This window comes from Perna viridis, chromosome 5 (assembly GCF_037379345.1).
Source record: "Perna viridis isolate PV_CMFRI_1.1 ecotype Kerala chromosome 5, ASM3737934v1, whole genome shotgun sequence".
NCBI lineage: Eukaryota > Metazoa > Mollusca > Bivalvia > Mytilida > Mytilidae > Perna > Perna viridis.
In genome coordinates, this window is record NC_142449.1 from 32,920,090 (window position 1) to 32,941,536 (window position 21,447).

General features: G+C 31.8%; 1 protein-coding gene across 8 annotated transcripts in view; it reads right to left on the minus strand.

Moving 5' to 3' along the window:
• The window catches only part of LOC148617136 (adenylate cyclase type 2-like), a 99,220-nt gene that overhangs the window by 64,056 nt on the left and 13,717 nt on the right, over positions 1-21,447 (minus strand). For 7 of the 8 annotated variants that reach the window (XM_088584464.1, XM_088584466.1, XM_088584465.1 and 4 more), the window contains exons 2-4: positions 18,727-19,550; positions 16,605-16,751; positions 9,278-9,634 (exon numbers count right to left, since the gene is read on the minus strand). In XM_088584464.1, the coding sequence (XP_088440590.1) occupies positions 9,278-9,634; positions 16,605-16,751; positions 18,727-19,509 (1,287 nt within the window). In that variant the 5' untranslated portion in view covers positions 19,510-19,550. Of the gene's footprint in view, positions 1-9,277; positions 9,635-16,604; positions 16,752-18,726; positions 19,551-20,307; positions 20,540-21,447 lie in introns of those variants that run through there. The other variant, XM_088584468.1, reaches the window with a different exon arrangement.

Consider the following 21,447-nt stretch of genomic DNA (forward strand, 5'->3'; position numbering starts at 1 on the left):
TACATTCTATTAAAATATAGACTATATATCTCCCATAAAGAATATCTTTAGTTTGTGATGATAAATATTGATGCATACATTGAATTTTAAAATTTCATACGTTATTTAGTTTTAAATTGCTTATTTTAGCAATTTATTCCTAAATTTGTTAGTTAAATTAAAACGAGACAATGCACGAATACCACCACTCAACCAATTCTGGTTAATGATGACAAATGGTAAACAGGAATAGATAAGCAATTAGGAAACACAGTACAAGTCATCATGCAATTTTTAAGCACTACACAAAATATCTAAGCATTCCCTCTAATATGAGTTAAGCACAGCTTACCAACGAGCACCAAGCTTATACATTTTTCCAATTTTCGTAAAGTCATTGAAAAGGAATGATAGTTGAAAGGGGTGAGAAAGGACAAGTAAATAGTTGTCTATTTAAAAAATATAGATATTTGTTTTCTTTGTTTATGAACTGCATATTTTGATTTTTATTAATTTTAAATCAATTTAAAGGCTACTTTTACTTTGAATTCACTTCCCTGACCAATGTCTGATGACCCATCTGATACCTATTCTGGTTGGCTGGATCTATATCGTTTGCCTCGCATGGGAAACTTGGTAATATCTTGAGAATTTGTTATTGAAAGTGTAACAGACTGACAAGGTGATTCAAATATAGCCCCACTGTGCACAGACTCGCAAAAGAATACCCAAGATTCAAATTGGATATTGAGGTCTCACTTACCACTTCTGTGTCAAATGGTCACCCCCTCCCTATGTAGTATCAAAAACACACTGAACCTAGATCTATGAATTGTAAGGGCATTATTAGTATGTCTTCTGATCAAAGTAGTCAAAATAAAGCTGAGAATGTGTACATTAAAATCATATTTGTAATTTACTACAAAAATGTATGAATATTGTTATTGTGTGAGTAATTTGCCTCCAAGCTGTCAGTTAGCAGAAAAGGTAAAAAGGTGGATTTTCAGTATTTCTTACTGGAGTAAAATTTGTGAAGAATTTCTATGATCATTGTAACATTAGCATAATGATTTTGAAAGCCCTACTTTCCAAGCTTTGTAATGGCATGCAAGTTTAAGATGTCATTTGTTCTGGGAATTCACAGTGAAACTTTGAAAATTATGTTTTTACCATGCAAAGAAATTGAAAAGTTAGAAGTGATAGTGAGACCTGCACATATAAATCCTTGAAACTTGATTATCTTCCCTTACAAATATCTTACATAGTAAATGAAAAACCAACAGACTGACAAAGCGTCGATTTCACAAAAAGTCGTAACTGTGAAATTGATCGTAAATTATGACATCACAATGCTATTTTAGTTTGTGACGTCATTACTTACAATCAACTTTACACTTATGACTTCTTGTGAAATCGATGCGAGATCTTTTCTATATACCCTCAATAATTGTTTGCGGGAGCTGCCGTTTATTAAAAAAACTTTTCTGTAACCTGAAAATTTAATGGTATCAGCTATATATGCTTTAAAACATTTGTGACACTTCCTGCTAAAATCCTGGTTATTCTCCTTACTGGTATTATATGAATACTTCAAAGCTTAAACCATTGGGATTAAAAATTCTCAGAAATCTGAACATAATCTTGCATTTATTTAGTGAAAAAATTGTCGTCAAACCTCAAACCATCCATAAAATTACAACATGACAACCGGTGTATAAATAGACATTTCTTCTTTAAGGAAGTCATAACTTATATACATTTTACACTGTTACAACAATATTATTCTACATCATGCTTAGGGAACCCTCGTTATAATATTTACAAAATTTTATCATAAGAAAAAAACAAACAAACTTGGCATATGAAATGAAATATTACATAATATGCATAAGTGGTAATGTAAATTTCAAAATTGTGTAACTTTACAATAAAGTCAACAACCTCTTAGTACATTTTCAACAAACTTCTTTTTTCACAGAAAATTATTTTGGCCTGTCAGGAAATCAATTAAAAATCGTTGGCTTTAACTATCCTGACTTGCGCTCTGTATAATATCTATTCCACAATAAAGAGACTTACTTTAAAAGGGGGGGAGTTTAACACCACAAATTTCATGTGCCTGTCCATCATCAGGAAATGTCAGTCATTAAGGTGTCTTCGTGTCATTATATTACCACAGACCCTTGCGACCAGGATTTTTTTTTTAATTGCAAAAAAAGATCATTAAATCATTTTGTTTCCATATTTGAGTTTTATGTCCAGTTTTTCGTCTTTCTCCTTCTTAGAGAAGGAGACAGACAAGAAATTGGGCATAGTATAAACAATGTTAAATAGCAAGCGAACATGACTGAGAACACACATAACTCAAATATGGAAACAAAATGTTTCAATGATATCTTTTTGTGATTAAAAAAAAAAAATCCTGGTCCCAAGAGTCTGTGTATATTACATTTACTTTTTAATCTGATTTTGAAAAATTGTCATTGTTCTGTTACCATGGATTTTATTACTTATGTTGTCGGGACTTTCAGAATTTTCTTACACAAGTGCTTTTACTATTTTGGATTTAGGTTATACAAGTGTGCATCTGTTACATTTCATCATATCCCTTCCTTTTTCCATTGTTCCCAGAAATTTATTTTTACAATTTCGTTTGACTGCCAAATTAGCGAAATAAAATCGCTTGTGAAAATTTAACTGGTCAATAGTAGTGATAATAGATTTGGCAAATGAGGGTTATACTTGATAGAAAATAACATACAAAACACAATGTTGTTAACTCCAGGGTATCCATTATCTGATGATCTGTCTACTGTTAGTTCACTAGCTGATTGAAAAGATTTCTATCAAACTTAAATAAAAATACTTAAGAAATAAAAGAAAGTTTTAAATTGTCCTGTAATGAAGCCATAACCTTATAGTCAGCCAAAAATCTAGATGATCAAATAGCAGACATGGATTCAGAAATCCATAAACAATTTTAAAAAATTATTTGTACCCTAAGAATCTGGAAGCCATTGATTTTAGTAGAAATGTACTATGATGTGTATATGTACATGTATTTGAAAGCATATAGGAAAAATACTGCATTAATGAAACATTAAGTGATATCCTGCCACGTTATGGTGAAAAAAGGGGGGATGGCAAACTTAGAAGTTGTTTAACACAAAAACTACTTTTTGGACTTCCCTGAAAATTGAACTTAACCTGTATTTTATGGTTAAAGGATGACAATGAGACATTTGAAATACATGGAGTAAAATTGTGCAGAGTTTTCATTTCACATTTTTGTGGATCTTGCAACATTGTAAATTTGAACAGTCCCAAGTTTTTAGCCATGATGGCTATTTCAATATTTGTTTCATTCAATGCTTGTCACACTATATTTTTTGTCCACAGTTACATGTATTTCATATATTCACCAATAAATATTTTTTTTCTTGACCTAAATCTAATTCATTAGGTTAAAATTACAATTACTACAATTTTTAATCAAGAATTGATCGCTTAATATACATTAATGTCTTTTATGTATAATGTTATGGATTATTGCCATCAGCAAAAAAACATTATTGATTACATATTTTAATGACAAAAAAAGGAAAAACTGTGATTTATGAAAATTGATCATGGATTTGTCAATAATTCATGATTTCAACATAAAGCCAAAATTTTTATAATACTGGTATTACATTTTATCATGAAAAGAAAAATTTCACTTTTTATGTTAATTGTCAATAATATGATTGATTTAGAATAAGGAAGTAAGCTCTAAAAATAATCACATGTTTAAAGTAATAAAGAAAAATCGGAATATTTTTCTAATTATTTTTTTCTGGTACAAATGTTTTAAATTTTGCCAGGCTATTTGTTATTTTATAAAAACATTCTTTTAAAGGAAGCTTAGTTTAAAAAAATCTACAAGCATGAAGAAAATTAATTCAAATTTGATACTGAGCTCAAAATCTTAATATTATGCTGCTAGAAAGTAACATGATTCAGGCCAAAAATATATACATATTTGTTTTCCACTATTGACCCCTCACAAGGTTAATTACCCTATTTAAACTTTTTGCCAATTTTTGCCATAAAAACTTTTCTTGCTAAGTTTTTCAATTTTACATACAGGGTAGATATATGCTTACAAAATCTTGAGTCAGATATATCTAAAACATGTAACTGCCTTCAAATTTACTTGAAAATTTCAAAAGCTATATAATAGGGCATTTATGTAACTGCCATGTAATAGTGAAAAAAATAGAATGTCAAAATGTTTTAAATGGCTTAACTAGAAAACTACAGCTTGAATTTTAGTAAAAATTGACCTTATTCTGTATATTATGGTACTAAACAAGTGTGCAAAGTGTCAACAAGATCCATTCTCAGGTCATCATCTAGAAACTGCTGGATATGGACAGACAGTTCTTTGAGACTAAACCACAGCCAATACATTTCACAATCTTCCTTATAAAATGTGCATTATCAGTTGTTGTCTTTTTGGTGTTTAGTGGTGGTAAATATCTAAGGCCAATAAAAATAATTTCTTAGTTCTTATGCCCACTGTGATCAACCACAAAAATGGTTACTAACAATCCTACAAAATTTGAACAAACTCCCTCAAGAAGTGTGACCAGGTGAACAGCTAAACACTCATATTCTATGTCCTTTCTACAATGTAGGTAGTGGCAGGGGGCAAATAAAATAAAAAACAAAAAATAGTATCTCCCTTATTATTTTCTTTTCTGTGAACAACATTAAAACAGCTTATCACTTTCTGGAAGATGAAACCAAAGCAAGAAATTCTTCTTTCCCTCATTAAATTTCATGGAAAAATGGCCAGAGAACCAAAAAAATAACATGTAATGGCCTTACAGATATTCAAAGTAATTCAGAACACAATCAAAACTTATTCAGACTTATTTCAATCAAGGTTTAAAGCCATTACTTAATATAAACTACATAAATGGTTACTTAAAATAAGGAAAGATGAAATCCTTGACCTAAAAATAAACTAGGGCTATTGTAAGAAGACACTCAGACAACTTAGGGGTCGTATCATCTAATTAGTCATTAAACTTTATATGGCAACAATTACATGGTACTATTACATGATGTCATTTATCACATGCCTTTTTGCAAAAAGAAAAAAAAAGAGAGCAGTTTTGGTTTTTTTAATTTAATTTTCCTTTTAGAAAATTGAAAATAAAAAGATCTGCAATATTTGTGGTCATATGAAAACCACCACAGAAACTATACAAGAGTATCCTTGAGAACACTGGGGTGCCTCTGTCACCTTAAGCCACAAAGGCATGTAACCCTTGTCACCCTTAGCCACAAAGACATAGTCCCCCTTTCACTCTAAGCCACAAATGCATGTACCCACCGTCACCCTAAGACAAAAAGGCATATACCCCTGTCACCTAAGCCACAAAGGCACATACCCCTGTTACCTAAGCCACAAAGGCACATACCCCTGTTACCTAAGCTACAAAGGCACATACCCCTGTCACCCTAAGACACAAAGGCACATACCCCTGTTACCTAAGCCACAAAGGCATGTATCGGTAGTTTTTTTTTAAGATGCTACATCTTTAGCAATATTACAATGTATATGTAAGTGTATTTTATTGACAACATTATTGCTTTTCCATTGTTTTTACTGCCTGATAATTTCTATCTCAGGATGCTGTTGTGATAAAAAAAAAATAATAATTGCAATATCCAATGACAATGTAATGTCAAATCTGCTGTGACTTCCCCATTATACAGAATAATGTCAGTTTTGAAAGTTTCGATAGAATATCACATCTCCCCCTATCGTGCTTACAGTGGTATTTTCTGTTTTGATTTCAAAACTGTGGTATTCTATAACAATGACATATTTTTTTTCACTACTTATGTACTATTCTGTGTAAGAATCAGGCAGTGGGTGGCACATCATTTTCCCCAATTTAGTCATTTTTGCCTAAAATATATTCAGTACATCTAGAAAACAATGAAAAAGCCATTCCAGTTTATCCTGAAGCATCTGTGATATAGATATTTTTTGACTGCTTATATAGGAAAAGATTGTAGGAAAATTTTCCCGCCATTTTTTCGTAGTGCATTTCAACTAAATTTGACACACACTTTGATGGTCATTTCTGGTGGTTATCAGGTATAATTAATTGGTTAATGCAATAAATTCTCTGTATTTTTTTTTTTTTTTTGTGCCACACCTTATTTACATTTTGCCTGATTCTTAGACGGATAAGTACTAAAATGCAATAGTAGGATTGTTGTCAATACCATTCTCACAACTTTGCTAATAAATTTCATTCACTGCTACTGTTAGTTTCACAAAAACTTTTTTACTATTTTTTTTTTTAAATCCAAAATAATTCTAATTTCAAATCATTTAATGTTTCAATCAGAGATTCAAGTTAGCTTCCAAGAAAAGTCTAGGATTGGTGAGGTAATATTTGAAACCCATAGGTGCATCCAGTTAAAATTACTAGTTTTGCATAAATGATTATGATTTTATATGACATTCTCACAGATTCCTTTCGATACAAGATGTTGCATGCTAAAGATATCCCAACTCAACTATTTTTGTCAAAATTGTAAATAGAAGATATGGTACAAGTCATCAGGAAAAAAAAATACTATGCAAATATGTATTTTCTCCAATAGTTGCTGAGAAATCTGTTACAGAAAAGTGTAACAGACAATCAAACTTATGGACAGACACAGTGATTACGATATAGTCCAAATAGACCTGAGATCCTCTTAACCCTTGCTTAAATCTAAGGAAAAATCATGATATTTTAACAACTAAACTAAGGCACTTTATTCCCTTTTTTCAAGTAGCTTAATTGCAAATGTAAATCCTGCCAGCAGGTATTGAATTTTTTTATGATTTAAAGAGGCTTGTTGTCATCCATCGATAGAAAAACAAACAGTATTTAACAGCTAGATTAGTGGAAGTTAATTGTTATGGTTGGTGTAATAGAGGCTAGGTTACCTTTATCCCTAATAATGAACAAACAGAGTTTTGTGATTGATCTATAAATCAATGCATTGTCTTCTATCATACTGCCTTTAATCTACTTTTATTTGAAGGTAATAAAATTGTCTGTCCAATAATAATGATATACAGGTATTTAATATTGGCTTTGATCCTACATGTACATGTATCTTATAATAATGCTCCTACATGTATATATCAGTGTGTATACTATGAAAGTACTATTGTTCGTGGGGTACCAATTTTCTTGCTTTTCTTGGGTAGGTCAAACCATGAAATTTGGTTCCTAACAAATAGTAGATTCCCATTGATGTGTATACTGAAAACTTGAAAACAAATTCAAGAATCTACAAACTTATGTTCCTTCCCTGATCCATGAAAATTGATTATCCATGAATTAAAGTACTTTCACAGTATAGCAAATCTACAGTACTGAATGATTGATTGATTGTTGGGGTTTAATGTCCGAGCAGCAATATTTCAGCTATATTCAGATGAGAAAGCGACATACCATGACTAATCACACCACTCTGAGAGTGGTAGCCAATATCATTATTATTTCTTAATGTTTCTTATAAATTCTTTTTTAAGAAGTCATTGGGCATGACCTACCTTTCAAAACAACTTTAAAAAAATTGTGAATATCTCCCTTTGATAAAAAAATTGTGGTGATGGTATGTCTTTTTCTGTACATGTATTTGTGATGTTAAGTTTTGAGAAGCCAAATGCACCATTTTTGCTAAAAATAAAAATTTCAACAGATAAAAGAGTAATCAAGGGAACCGAGATTCTAGTGGAGTCCAGGGACAAAGACCAGAATAGAAAGCAGGCACACACAACAAAGAACATAAAATGAAACATACAAAGTAAAAGTAAGTGAGCAACTTGGACTCCACTAAAAACTGGTAGCATGGATGAGGTGTACTGGTAGGGTAAGAGTCCTCTGCTTTTCTAGCTCATGAGTAATGTCATAAAAAGTCAAATCCAGGGTAGACGAAAGAGGAAAGGAAAATTATGACATATTGAACAAATCAGTTTTCATGGCGCAGATGGATACACCGTAATGATCCACAAGTTCATGATGATGAACATAAAATCTCTGAAGTAATGACTTCAATCGTAAAGAAAAAAAAAAGTCTAGCGCAATATAAAACCTGTTCATCTTCTATCATTAATATTGGAATAGACTACAAAAATATATTACAGCTCTAACACTTATCAAACATTCATCAAAAAGTGTTGATGATGTCACTGTCACATAACAAAATCATGTCATGAGATAATAAATCTATTTCTGAAATGACCTGCTCAAAAGCTCTTTAGACCACAGTCGTGGAAAAAAAATGACAAAAGTATGACCAACATTTCATACAGCACATACGCTGTGTCTATTAAAAAATATGAAGAAACTAATCCTTTTAGATTCGAAATAAATCCCGGAAATTCCCGTGTATCATTGTTTTACCATGGGCTCGCCATTTATGTCATTATTTAACCCCTCGCTATCACTTGTGGTACAACAATGCAACATGGCCAGCTCGTGGTAAAACAATGATAAGATGGAGATTACCTGAGTAGTTTCTTACATAATAAATAGGATAATTGATTGGCGATGATGAATAACCAAAATAATTGCCAAGAACACTTGAAAAGTTAATGATCAATCTGTGTGTTCTTCCGCATTCAATACCTTAACTTTGTAATATACTCTTTCCAATTAAATTATCCTATTATTATTTACATATACAAATTAAAGCAAAGATAGTGAGAAACCAGGTTTGGGCAGATCATTCAAATCAAGGGATTCATATGAAGCAGTTACAGGTATGGGGGCATTGATGTCCTTTTCCTATCTAAAAATAAAACTTAGTTTTTTTTTCAAATTGGTCCTTAGTATTACGTCCCTTGATTTTTATACTTGTGTTTTCTAAACAAGACTGCATCAATATCGTTGCTAGGCAACCAACTTAATGTATCACCATAGCAACAATGAAAACCAATCTAATTAAAATAAGACCTATCAACTGTTCCATAATGATTCAGTCACTGCATGTAGGATTTAATAACATTCCATTCCACTTCCTGTTCTGATGACTTTCTGATCAGCCAATCAGATTTTATCTTCCATGATTTTGAAAGCTTTATTCAAAGCTGAAGGTCATCGGAACAGAAAGTAGAATGGAGTGTTGTTAGATCCTACATGCAGTACAATTGATAGGTCTGATTTGAATTAGATTGCCATGAAAACTTGCACTTTGAAAATATCAATGACTAAAACATGGTATTACTCACCTCTTCTACTTGTATATCGGATCCTGTAGAGTGTAAAATAGCTGATGTTACCATTTCTATCAACACAGTCAAAATTCCCAGGAATAATGACAGTCTCTTCGACAGTGGCAACATAATATAGCAAACAATTATAATGTAAAACATTACGGCAATGTTGTCCGTCACTTTTTTGGTCTGTACAATATTGTAATAAATACTTGCCGCCGTGAGCAACAATATCCATATCACAAGCGAAAGGAGTGTTGGAAATCGTGAGTAGAATTGATGTCGAAGTATAAAGATGAGAATTATGGAGAATGTGATGAATCCTAACGATAGGGTGATGATGATGGTGAGGAGAATTCCTGGAGAAAGACCCTGAAATAGAAAAGAAAAGAATGTAAATTACTTATTTTTCATAGAGATGGAGCATCAGTTACATCTTATATGGTGCAGTGTAGCAAATTGAGCCGTCACATCCTGAAACGTTGGTAATATATTGATTTGTTGTGACATGTATCGTTAATTTGATCCTCTATCCTACATAACAACACCTACATGAGCTAAGTTACAGCCCTAGATTAATCCTACAAGGAGGAATGACCTGGCCAGCGGAAGCCATTATTTATATAACCTAGATGGCTGAGTGGTTTAGGGCACTGGACTTCGTGCAGGCGGGGTTGCCATAGATATCATAGTGGTACGACTTCGAGTCTGGCGGAGGGAACGACAGTCAAATTCGCGAATATATAGTTTCAGTCTCTGTAGGAATGGTATGAAAAAACCTATCATTTATGAAGTTCAATTTGACTATTTGCACCATCAGAATAGAGAAAAAAAGACCAGATTTTCCATATCATATTGGTGCATTGAGTTATAACTTCATTGAAATGCATTGAAAATGAATATTTCAAGGGCAGATAACTCATTTTTCTAACATCCAATTAAAAAATTTCTGAGCAAATCCAGTGATGCAGCGATCAGCTAATGATCTTTTCAAATAGAGAAAGCATTCTTGAGTGAAATTACATTGTCTGATCAACAGGGTTTTGACATGCATGTTTCTGATTTTTTCCATTTTGCCTGATTCTTACAAATACTTTAGTGACATGTACTGGAAATGACATATTCAGTATTGTTTGAACTTTAAACACAGATGCACAGTATATTTAAAGGAAGTCTCACATATTCCCATTGGTTGAGACATCAGCAGTATTACAATATAGTGTTGTTTTATCAACAAACTGAAATGTTCTTCATCGCCTAGAATTCTTCTTGGTTCAGGTATAGAGTCGCAGGGCATTTCTACTGTGTTAGGGACAGCTTAATAAAGTATAAATAACTATTGACCTTATACCACTACTGTGAAAGTACTACCTTTTCAGGGATATGAATTTTCATGGTTTTCGTGGGAAGGCCAATCCACGAAATTTGGTTCCCAATGAAAAGGAAAATCACATTGATGTGTATACTGAAAACATCAAAAACATGAATTCAAGAATCCACAAACTTTTGTTTCTTCTTCAATCCAAGAAATTTGGTATCCACAAATTCAAGTACTTTCCCAGTATGTGGTTTGACTTTCTTCCCTTTGTTTTACCAACTTACAAGTCTTTTTACATGTATGGACTTTGCATCTTAATCCTTTTTCTAAATTTTTTGAAGGATTTTGATGAAACTTTATACAAAGATAAATGTGTGTGATAATTTGTGAGCTCAGTCACAATAAAATGTATGTTAAGCTATAATATTAACATGAAACTTTTTTCTTGTGGGGGACATTTGCAATAAGAAAATATCCCATAAAATACCCCCATGCCAAAATTTCCTCTTTTAATGAAACATCACCCACACAAAATCTTTGACCCAGGAAATCATGATAATATTTCAACATTTGCAGCATGCATTTCATTGATGAAGACGCATGTATTTTATCTTTAACTCCCTTTTGACCATATTGCATGTTTATCTATGTATGTTTACAAGAAAAAAATATAGATAACTTGAGTTTGATCTATTAAATCAACAGTTTAGGAAATGTTCATGTATACATATTTACTCATTTCCTTAAATATAATGACAACACCCACTTATGTTATCATGCTGTAGCAACTTGAACCAGCAGTTTGTGATAATAAAATACCAAAATCACTCCAGTGAAATCAAAATTATATGCACTGTATATATAAAAAAAAACAGTATTACTGTGAAAGTACTTTAATTTGTGGATACCTATTTTCGTGGTTTAGGGATGAAATACAAATTCATGGATTCTTGAATTTCGTGATTCTGAGGTTTCAGTGTACATATCAGTGGGATTCTCCATTTTGTTTGGAACCAAATTTTGTGGTCTGGCCTATCCACGAAAAACCACGAAAATTGGTATCCCACAAACAATAGTTCTTTCACAGTATTCTTTTTAATTTATACAGTGTGGCTGTTTCACTAAGAGTAGAATGATTTTCTCTTTCTTTTTCTGTACTTATTTACCTAGTAAATTAAGTTCATTGGACAACATACATTTGAATTGAATGTTTTTTTTTATTTTTCATGTGAATTAACATATAAATATGAATTACTTTCTGGCTCAAGTGTCGGTTTTCATTGAAAACAAATGCTGTTTTCCATCTTTCAATCTATTTTTAAAGGTTTTTAAGCTACTAGCAAAAACAGTAACAATAGACTATGGTATATTTCAATTTGTACATGCAATTCAAAACAAAATTTCAATGATTTTTCACTAACCTGAATCATGTTTTTAATATCTCAGTCATATGCCTTAGGCCAAATAAAAAGAGATGTATGTTTCCTATTACCCTACCAACTCTAATAATATTCTATTTTTTCAATAAGCATGGTTAAGTAGAAGTGTTTGAAAGAATCATGCAAATTTTGTAATATATGATACGTCCCAAAAAGGCTACATATTTTTATTTTTGTAATAAAGTCAAATTATTGTAGAGTGTATCTAATCTGTCCGTTCTCAGGAAATAATTCTCTTCGAAATTCCAATAGTTTCTATTGTATTTCTTTATCATTTACTGAGTTATCTCCCATAACTTTTAATTCTACAGTACATTATACATGTATGTAATTTTTATCTCCTTAAAACAAGAGTTACGTGAAAAACCACATGTAACTTTCTGTTTACTTTACCATTTTAAACAAAATATCAAAAATAAAAATATGTTCGGTTTCAAAACATGAATCACATCTTTAATGATTCTTATCTGGAGTGTTACTTAAACAGAATGTTTCTCCCTAAACTAAATGTGAAAGAAATATTTTTTTTAATCCCTAGTTACCTTCACTATTTTTTTTCAAAGCTGTAATAATTAAAAGCACATTATTATTATTATTTTTTTGCCTAATAAGGCCAGGTTCTGGGCACCTATAGCCATTTTGAAATATGCTCAGGTATTTTTAGCTTTTGTCAAATTATAAAAATTCAAAATTTGATAAGTACGAAAAAGGTATTTGCCAAGCACAGCAAGTTATGGGGTGTAACAAAAATCATGCCAAATTCTTGTTCCTATTTCCAGAGGTATAGATCCATTTGTGTTAAGTTGCTGAGCATACTTGGATAGAAAAAAGAACTTATTCTCATGTGGAAGTGTTAACTGAGCATGCTCCATGCACGCAAATCTACTATCCGACAGTTAGCACAAAAGCAACTACAACACTTGTTTGTAAACTCCATCAGTCTGTCATGGACTTTTAAAAAAATATTCTGAAATCCTGAGCAAAAAGTAATTAAATAACCGACAAATTAGAAGGGAGAAAAATAAACATTTCAGCACAGAACATGTACCATGAATAAAGCAAACAGGCTTAAGACAGTTTAATAAATCAAGGCTTAAAATTCTGTCATTTATTAATGTCATAGAAACATACAAATGAAACTATTGATTAATCATATTTATAAAGTACAAATGTGATAAATTTTGCTGCTTGGCACTTGTATCATAAATTGAAACAGGAATAATTTTACATTGAAATGACCTTGAGTTTTGCATTCTTATACTGGAATTCAAGTCTACTTCATATTTGTGTACAAATAATATTCTGCTATTAAAATACTGCAGCTGTCAGTAGAAAAGTATATCACCAGAATGACCTACATTAAGATTATTTTCATAGATTTTGAAGCTCTTAAAATGAGAATGTTTACTGGTAAGCTGAATTATCTCTCCTTGAAATGTCTCCGAAATATTCAAAAATAACTACTTGCGTAATGTACATGAACATCTACATATGCCAAACTTAAGCATTGCTGAAAGTTTCATTTAAACTTATTCTAGAATTAATTTTATTTAATAAACAGACAGACAGACAGACAAAGATAATAATCTTAAAAATTCACAATGCAATGTAGATTGAAACCTGTCTAAACCAAACTCAGAATAATCTGAAAACCTGTCTGAACCAGACACTCTTCAATTTCCCTTTATATCAATTTCAATATATTTTAAGTACCAGTCCATATAAAATTCAGATACTACCAATGGTGAAATGATTCATAGTGTAGAAAAACCCATGGATTAGATGATGCTTTTTTCTGGTGTACATCTGCTGTACTTTTATGCTACAATAGTCATATCTGCATTTAGATCCGTACTTTTGAGAAAACTTCACTTCAATCACCCACTAAAATCAACCCAATCAAACCAAATTAAGAACGATAACTCTTGTAAAGTTCTAATTTCATGTACCAACTATACAAATTTTATTTCAAAAGTGCAACACCTATATGAACTAAGACTGGCTATGTGGTCTACAGCTGTTTCTGAACAAGAAATAAAAGTGAATTAGGTGAGTTTTTGACATGCATGAATCACCTCCTGTCTGATTTTTATAAAGACTGATACTTAAACCTTCATAAACCGAGCACATGTCTGAATTAAACTCATTTTAAAGTCCAACAGGGTTACGTTTTGACAGATTATACTGTGTATGGTGATTTTCAAAACACAATCAAGCCAAAATCTTTTAGATAATACTTGTAAGTAATTTTCCTTTTTTTCTAATTGACATGGCTTTTCAATCAGACAACTAAATAATATCCCCATCATGACCATACCACCCTCCCATGAAAAATCCTTTCTGCAAATGAAATGAAATACTATCTCCAATCTTTATTATAATATAGTAAAACCAGTTTGAACTGAACCTTGAATAATCTAAAACTTGTAAAAAACGCATAAATTCAAAGTCCCTTTATATCAATTTAATTGTATTTTTGAACCTTGGTAAACCTACCTCAGCACCTGTATAAACTGACCCAATTTTAAGGAGGTAGACCTAGGGTAGGGGACACAACTCTTACAAATCATTCAAACGTTTGTAATTCAGCATTTTACTCTATTTCTCACGAAAGCTTGATAGGCGTTGATGAAATTGAATATGATACAAACATATCACTGATTTCAAGAGTTATGTCCCTTGCCCTAGGTCTATCTCCTTAAAATCCAAAAGGGGTTTGGTAAATATGTTTCACTTTACAAAGAATCAGCTATTAGGAAAAGTGTTTTCATTGATTACAGTTTTTATGGCTTGAATAAATAGCACCTGTGGTAGCTAGAATCAGTTACCTTGTTATTAAACCATGTTAGTCAGGTTATTAGACCATATTAATAAGAAGTTGTTTCAAGTTTCAACATTGAAGAGTTGAGAAGGTCAATATTTACCAGTAGTACAGCGCATACAATTATGATGTTCAGAGGATGAAGTATGTAACTCAAGATTATACAGCCATTCACCTGATGAACTGCCTTATGTCAAGCTACTAGACAATTGAGAAGGAGTTTTAATCATTTGGTAAGATATTGGTTCTAATAATCACAGGTGAATTCTCTGATAGAATTTCAATTTTCCAGTACATTACTAAAGGCTGTTTATCAGACTGATTGCCATCAATCAAGAAGGATCAACTCAAACCACTCAACCTCATCATTGTATTTTCTGTAATGTGAACTGGAACTGTGATACCTCTGCTTGCAACATGTAAAACCCCAAAATTGCATTATCTCTCCTTTAAAAACAATTATTATCTGGCATCTTGATTAAGTGTAAGTGTTTGTAAGAATCAGGCGAAATGGGAAAAATCAGAAACATGCATGTCAAAACCCCAGCAATCTGAAAATAAAATATCACTCAAGGATGCTTTCTCTATTTGAAAAGACCATTATTTGATCTTTGCATCATTGGATTTGCTCAGAAATTTTTCAATAGAAACTTCTAAAAATGAGGTTTTTGTCAGGGTTATCTCCCCTTGCAATGTTCATTTTCAGTGCATGTCAATGAAACTGTAACTAAGTGCATCACCATGATATGGAAAATCATGTCTGTTTTCCTTGATTCTGATGATGCAAATAGTCAAATTACACTATCAAAATGATACCTACTGCCTGATTCTTACTGGGACTGACACTTAAACCAACATACATGTATACCAGATATAAGTATACATACATGTATAAAATTCTAATACAAAAAAATATATGTTAAACTTCAAAATTTAACACCAATTGCTTTGAGAACCAAATAAAGTAAACAAAAAAAACTATTACTCTTGGAGATTCAATAGTTGGAGCAAAAGAAAATGTTGGAAAACTACTGGTAGTATGTCAATCTTTGGGAAATCTGATGACAAAACACAACAGGAGCATGTAAAAAAAAAAGCAAATGACACGAATTAAGCCACACTCAACACAAAGGAAATTATAAACTTGTGAACTATGAACTATGAACTTAAATTCAAATTCAACATGAAAACTCATCCCTACTGATAGATTATGAAGACCTCATAACATTAATCAATACAAATTTAACCTATGACCTTAGAAGCACTGAGAGCACAAATTTCAGTCTCACAAGAAGTTAAATTGTAATACAGAAAAAGGATGATTAGAAATTTATTTAATAAAGATAAATCACAGATTTTGTTAGACTGTAAAATGCATAACATACCAATATATTCAATTTTTTGTTCTCTTACAGGTTATACATGTACATGTACCAGTGCCTTATATTAAAATTATACTGTAAATATTTTCCCAAGGTGTTTTCACAATTTGCAGGTTTTCCTGAAGTGCTCCATTGATATGAAACTTTGAAAAGGCAAGGTTCTACCATTTCTGTAAGTAAATTGTAATCCCTAGGGTAAACTTCTGTAGCACTCTCTTAATTTCAACACAAAGCTGTAAGGGATAACCAAAAGAAAACAGTCTCTTTATGGTATTAAAGGGCATAAAAATGACAAACATCAACTTTACAGCATTTCAATATAGATACAATTTAGAAAAAAAAACATTAACAAGGTGCATTTAATTAATTATGATGTTCTTACCTCAGTATCCTTGACAACAATATGATACACTAATGTTCCTAGCAGCATAATCATAGCCATGGCAACCAGGGCAACTGTTAAGGAATGTTTCAGCTGAACACAGTATCTTTGGTAAAGACTCTCTATTTCTAATGCATGGAATTTTGCCTGAAACATTTGACAGTACTTTTCACATAATTATTAAAAAACTGACATACAACAATCAGTGTATATTAGTGCCTGGGATTGGAACCCCCTTTTTTGTTTGGAAGTTTTGTTTAATTTCAGTGTGTAATACTATCATTAAAGAACATAATAGCCTATAACCCCTCTCTTGCTCTGAAATTCACTCTTTCCAGAATTCTTGACTTGTGTTTGTACTCTATGCTGATTAATCTTGGCCAGTTGGGGCATTGCATTTATGCAGTTATAACAATAAATTCACACGTTAAATTCTACTGGCTTTCTCAGCATGATACATTTACTTTGTTGTTTTATGACTACCAACTGATTCTTTTTTTATGCAAAGATTTTGAAAAGAGGGTTCTAGAGATGACCCACAAAAAATAGGAAATTTCAAACTATTACTTGCTAATTTTTGTCCAAATCTTGCATGAAATTAACTAACACAATTTTCCAACAATAGGGGGTTATAACACTGATAACCTCTAGTGGACCCACCATTGAATATGGATATACTCAGTGGGTTAATTTCATTTTAAACAGGGATGTCAGAATTTTTGTATATTAAGCAATTATTTGTTGAAAAATTAAAATTCAGAATATCTTAACAAAGAATTGAAATTTTACAGTTAATGCAGAAACTATTTCCAGTGATATTACTGGCCTTCAATTACATCGGAAATAAGGCTGTTTACCCTACAGAAAGTTTGCCGATTTGTAAAAAAGTGACTTAAAATAATCTCAAATGAGACAAATCCAGGGCTGCCAAAATGTGTATGATTTGACCAAAAATTAAAAGACCACAACAGATTAAATGAAATTGCCACCAAATCAGCTTCAAAATTTGTGAGTCTCATGCAAAATGTGTATAACTTGACAGGCCTTGATGTAAATTATATCCCAATTGGTAGTAGAAGAGTAGGATATGGCTTTTCTGTTCAAAATTAGAGTGTACATTTATAAAATGATTATTCTTTTCGTAATTATTCTCTAAAAAATATATCATTTAAGCTACATTACAAGTTCAAGGTTTTGTACAGTTATTCCAAAATTTACAATTTAAAAAAAAAAAGTTATGCATATTTCCCCTTTTGAGAAAGGCAAACAGTATCACTGATTTCAACCAAAGAAATATTATTATCAACCAAATCTAACTTTCGACGAGTATGGATATATTTAGGGATCTACTTCTGTGGCAGAATTTGGGCTATTTTATGCTTATAGTAACTTTGTTGGGAGAACGAAAACGCTAGGGAAAGAAGCGGTTAAAGTTCAGTAACCGGAAACAGAGTCTTCCTATAATAAACTGATAGTGGGGTGCCGCTAGGATTATGTAAGCCACCCTATTCATATTTTTTGCTTTTGAAAAAAAAGTATGACAGGGATGTTTTTGACTATCCTTACTGACTTATCATATATATATTATGTTCGTTTTTCTCCACATATTCACATATTTGCAAGATGGAAAATGGCACCTATTCCAGCCCAACGTCTTATCATCTTTAATACAAATAGGAGGTGCCCGGCTGCCCGGGTAATAAACACGACTTAAACTATAAAATTATCTTATTCTTTTTATTTCCAAATACAAGTTACAGCTAAAAATGTAGTGTTTTTTTTTAATAATAACTATAAGGAAGTTCCGCCAGTATATATAGCTTGCTTAAAATTCAAATCAAACTGGAGGTTATTCCGTGAGAAACTTGAGTTTTCATATTTTCACTATTTTTACAATTAACATACACCCTTTAAGAAACGTTAACGTAGTGTAACGTTATATTCATGAAGGGAACTGTTAGTACTACTAATGTAAAAGATTATATATATATAATTAAAAAAAACTATATTTTCTTGCAACTATGCTTTAAAAATTACTTGGACAAATTTGTCTGCTTACTTGAACTTGCCCCCAGAATTCAATGAATCGGCTTAATATTATCCATAATTATACAGTACGTACCTTAATATGCGTGACAGAAAATTCCTTCCACCAAGAGGTTTTTTCTGTTTCTTCGACGGGAATTACTTCCCTTTGGTTGCGTTTCCGGTAGCGACTGTTTCTGCTCAACCTTTGGATATTAGTTATTGAAAATTCTTCTTCCTTACTACTTTTTACGCCACTTTGAAGCAAATCATGTTTCCCGTTTTCAAGGTTGGCCGAGCAATTATTAGAATCTAAATGCCTATGATGTACATTTCCATTTGAAAACGTCGCAGAATTCCCATTAAAAGAATTTTTATTATATTTGACATGACTCTCCGAGTTAGAGTTTTCATCCTCGTTTAAGTCCTTGAAATGCACACGTGATGATTTATTGGAAGAATGCAAAGCCTTACATGGGCTTAATGTTTGCCCATCACATTGACACTCAAAATCATTTCCAGAAATATCCTTCCTACAACCAGAATCAATACTTCCATTTCGATTTTCCTCTTTCTTTTCTTTCCCAACATCTCCATTCTCATTTTTTTCATCAATTTTTAAGTCAGTCATCGTTCCCTTTTCTTTACTTTCGTTTAAAATATTAGAGATCACTTCATTTTCACTCTCGCTATAATTTTCAATACTGTGACACTCAGCGCTGCTATCGTTATGTTTAAGGAAGCTAGAAGTCTGATCGGTGCGTTCGATCCCATGAATCTCAGGTATGGTATTTGTAAAATTGTTACCGCTCGACACGCCATCCTCCGGGCTACTTATGTAGAACGTTATGTCAGAACATTCAATTGGAACACTGGTCATTTCCAAAATATCTACCGGCAAAATATGTTTACATCATAAATCTGAAATTTATAACAGAAAATAGTTATTAGTTAAACAATTAACATGTTTCTGCAGTGACCATCCGTACATTTACATGTAAATGATACATACATGTACATGTGGTTAAGAACAATGTAGATTATTATTTTCCCATATAATCTGTGATTTACGTATGAAAATATGATATCGCCAAGTCGAACTTGCTAACATGTCATCTGATTTCTCAACTGCATAGTATATCCATGTGTAAGTGACATATTAAAATAAATATGCATAAGCAGGTCCAGGGGGGGGGGGGGGCTTTTTGTTTATGCTCGAAAAGTGGTTGGTTATATTATAAATAATGAAAATCACTGCTAGGAGTGGGTCTTTTCGGAATTTCTGGCTCCGCCACTAATCAAAGAATACAAAGCACACAATAATGAGATACTTGGTATGTTGTACTTGATAGCTAATGTTCAAAGATTATTGTAATAAAGTGATACAAATGACATCCTAGACCTCCCATTTTAAAAAAAAAACTTTTGGGTCGGAACTCCTCTCCTTTAATTATATATTCCGCACTTTTTAATCAAAATGGGATGGTATACGATAATCTAAACTCTAGCTACACAGCAAAAAGCCCTTCAAGGAAATTAAAGCTGTGCAATTCTTTCTACATACAAAATTTCCCCCTTCTATTAAAGAAATTCTAACATACATGACTGTTTTATAAATATAAAATAATTGAAGGGAAGCATAGTCACAACAGCTAAACGAAACAAACCTAATACTTACATTTTTTAAATGCATGTAAACAATATGACTCTATTTTGACAGCTCTAAATGTAACCTCTACCACATAAATCCATGAAATTCCCAAATTGACGTTCGCACGGAGTCTCTCATCATGTAATTTACATTTAATTGGAATTTAACTACCTTATCCCCATTGCAAAATGTCGTTATATAAAACTGACATTAAAAGATTGATCAAGTAAATAATCTTTGATTGATAGTTTATTTACTTGTTAACATTGAAGATGACATGTTATATTTACTTTTACATTGTGGATTAGTAAAATCCCTGTTTATTACGCATCATTTTTAATACCATAAAAAGAGGGGATAACATTTATAACGATTTTTAGAGATATTGTATATTTTAAACGTGGGGGAAATAAACTTGAACTTGACGAAGATTGAAAATGATATGAAATACAGTGAAATCGGCATTAGCGATCACCCGTATTGTCGTTTAAAAATATTCAATTGACCTGTATACTAAGACCACATATCTTATGCGACAAGGATTTTGCTCTCTCTTAGAAGGTCACTTAAAAATGGTTTTACTGTTACCTGAACTAAAGACCCGGAAATATAAATTGACCTGAATACTAAGACCACATGTCTCATGCGACAAGGGTTTTGCTCTCTCTTAGAAGGTCACTTTAAAATGGTTTTCCTGTAACCTGAACTAAAGACCCGGAAATAGTCCTTGTTTTTTTTTAATTATATTAAATGTTGACCGAGTTATGCGAATACATGTATACATCCTCGTCGTCCAAATTATTTTTAAGGCAAACAAAAAATAATAATGCGTGTTTCATGAAAAAATAGAGTAAGTAGGTAGTTTTTTTTTTTTTAATATTTTTTACATTGGGTCTATGGGAGAAACCTTCTGACTTTTACAGTGCTTATTTAAAAAATGACAAAGCATTTTACGGCATACTATTTTTTGCTGAAAAATGTAGGTAGGGTAATAGGAAACGCACCTCTTTTTTATCTGGCCTTAACTTACAACACACAAACACACGTCAGAAATTTTTGGTTGTTAAAAATGTACGTACTTCCTGAGATTTGTAAATGTGAAGGTCACTTACACTGGTCAGTAAATCTGTTGTTGTCTCTGCCAACATACTGTTGTTTTTTTTGCGG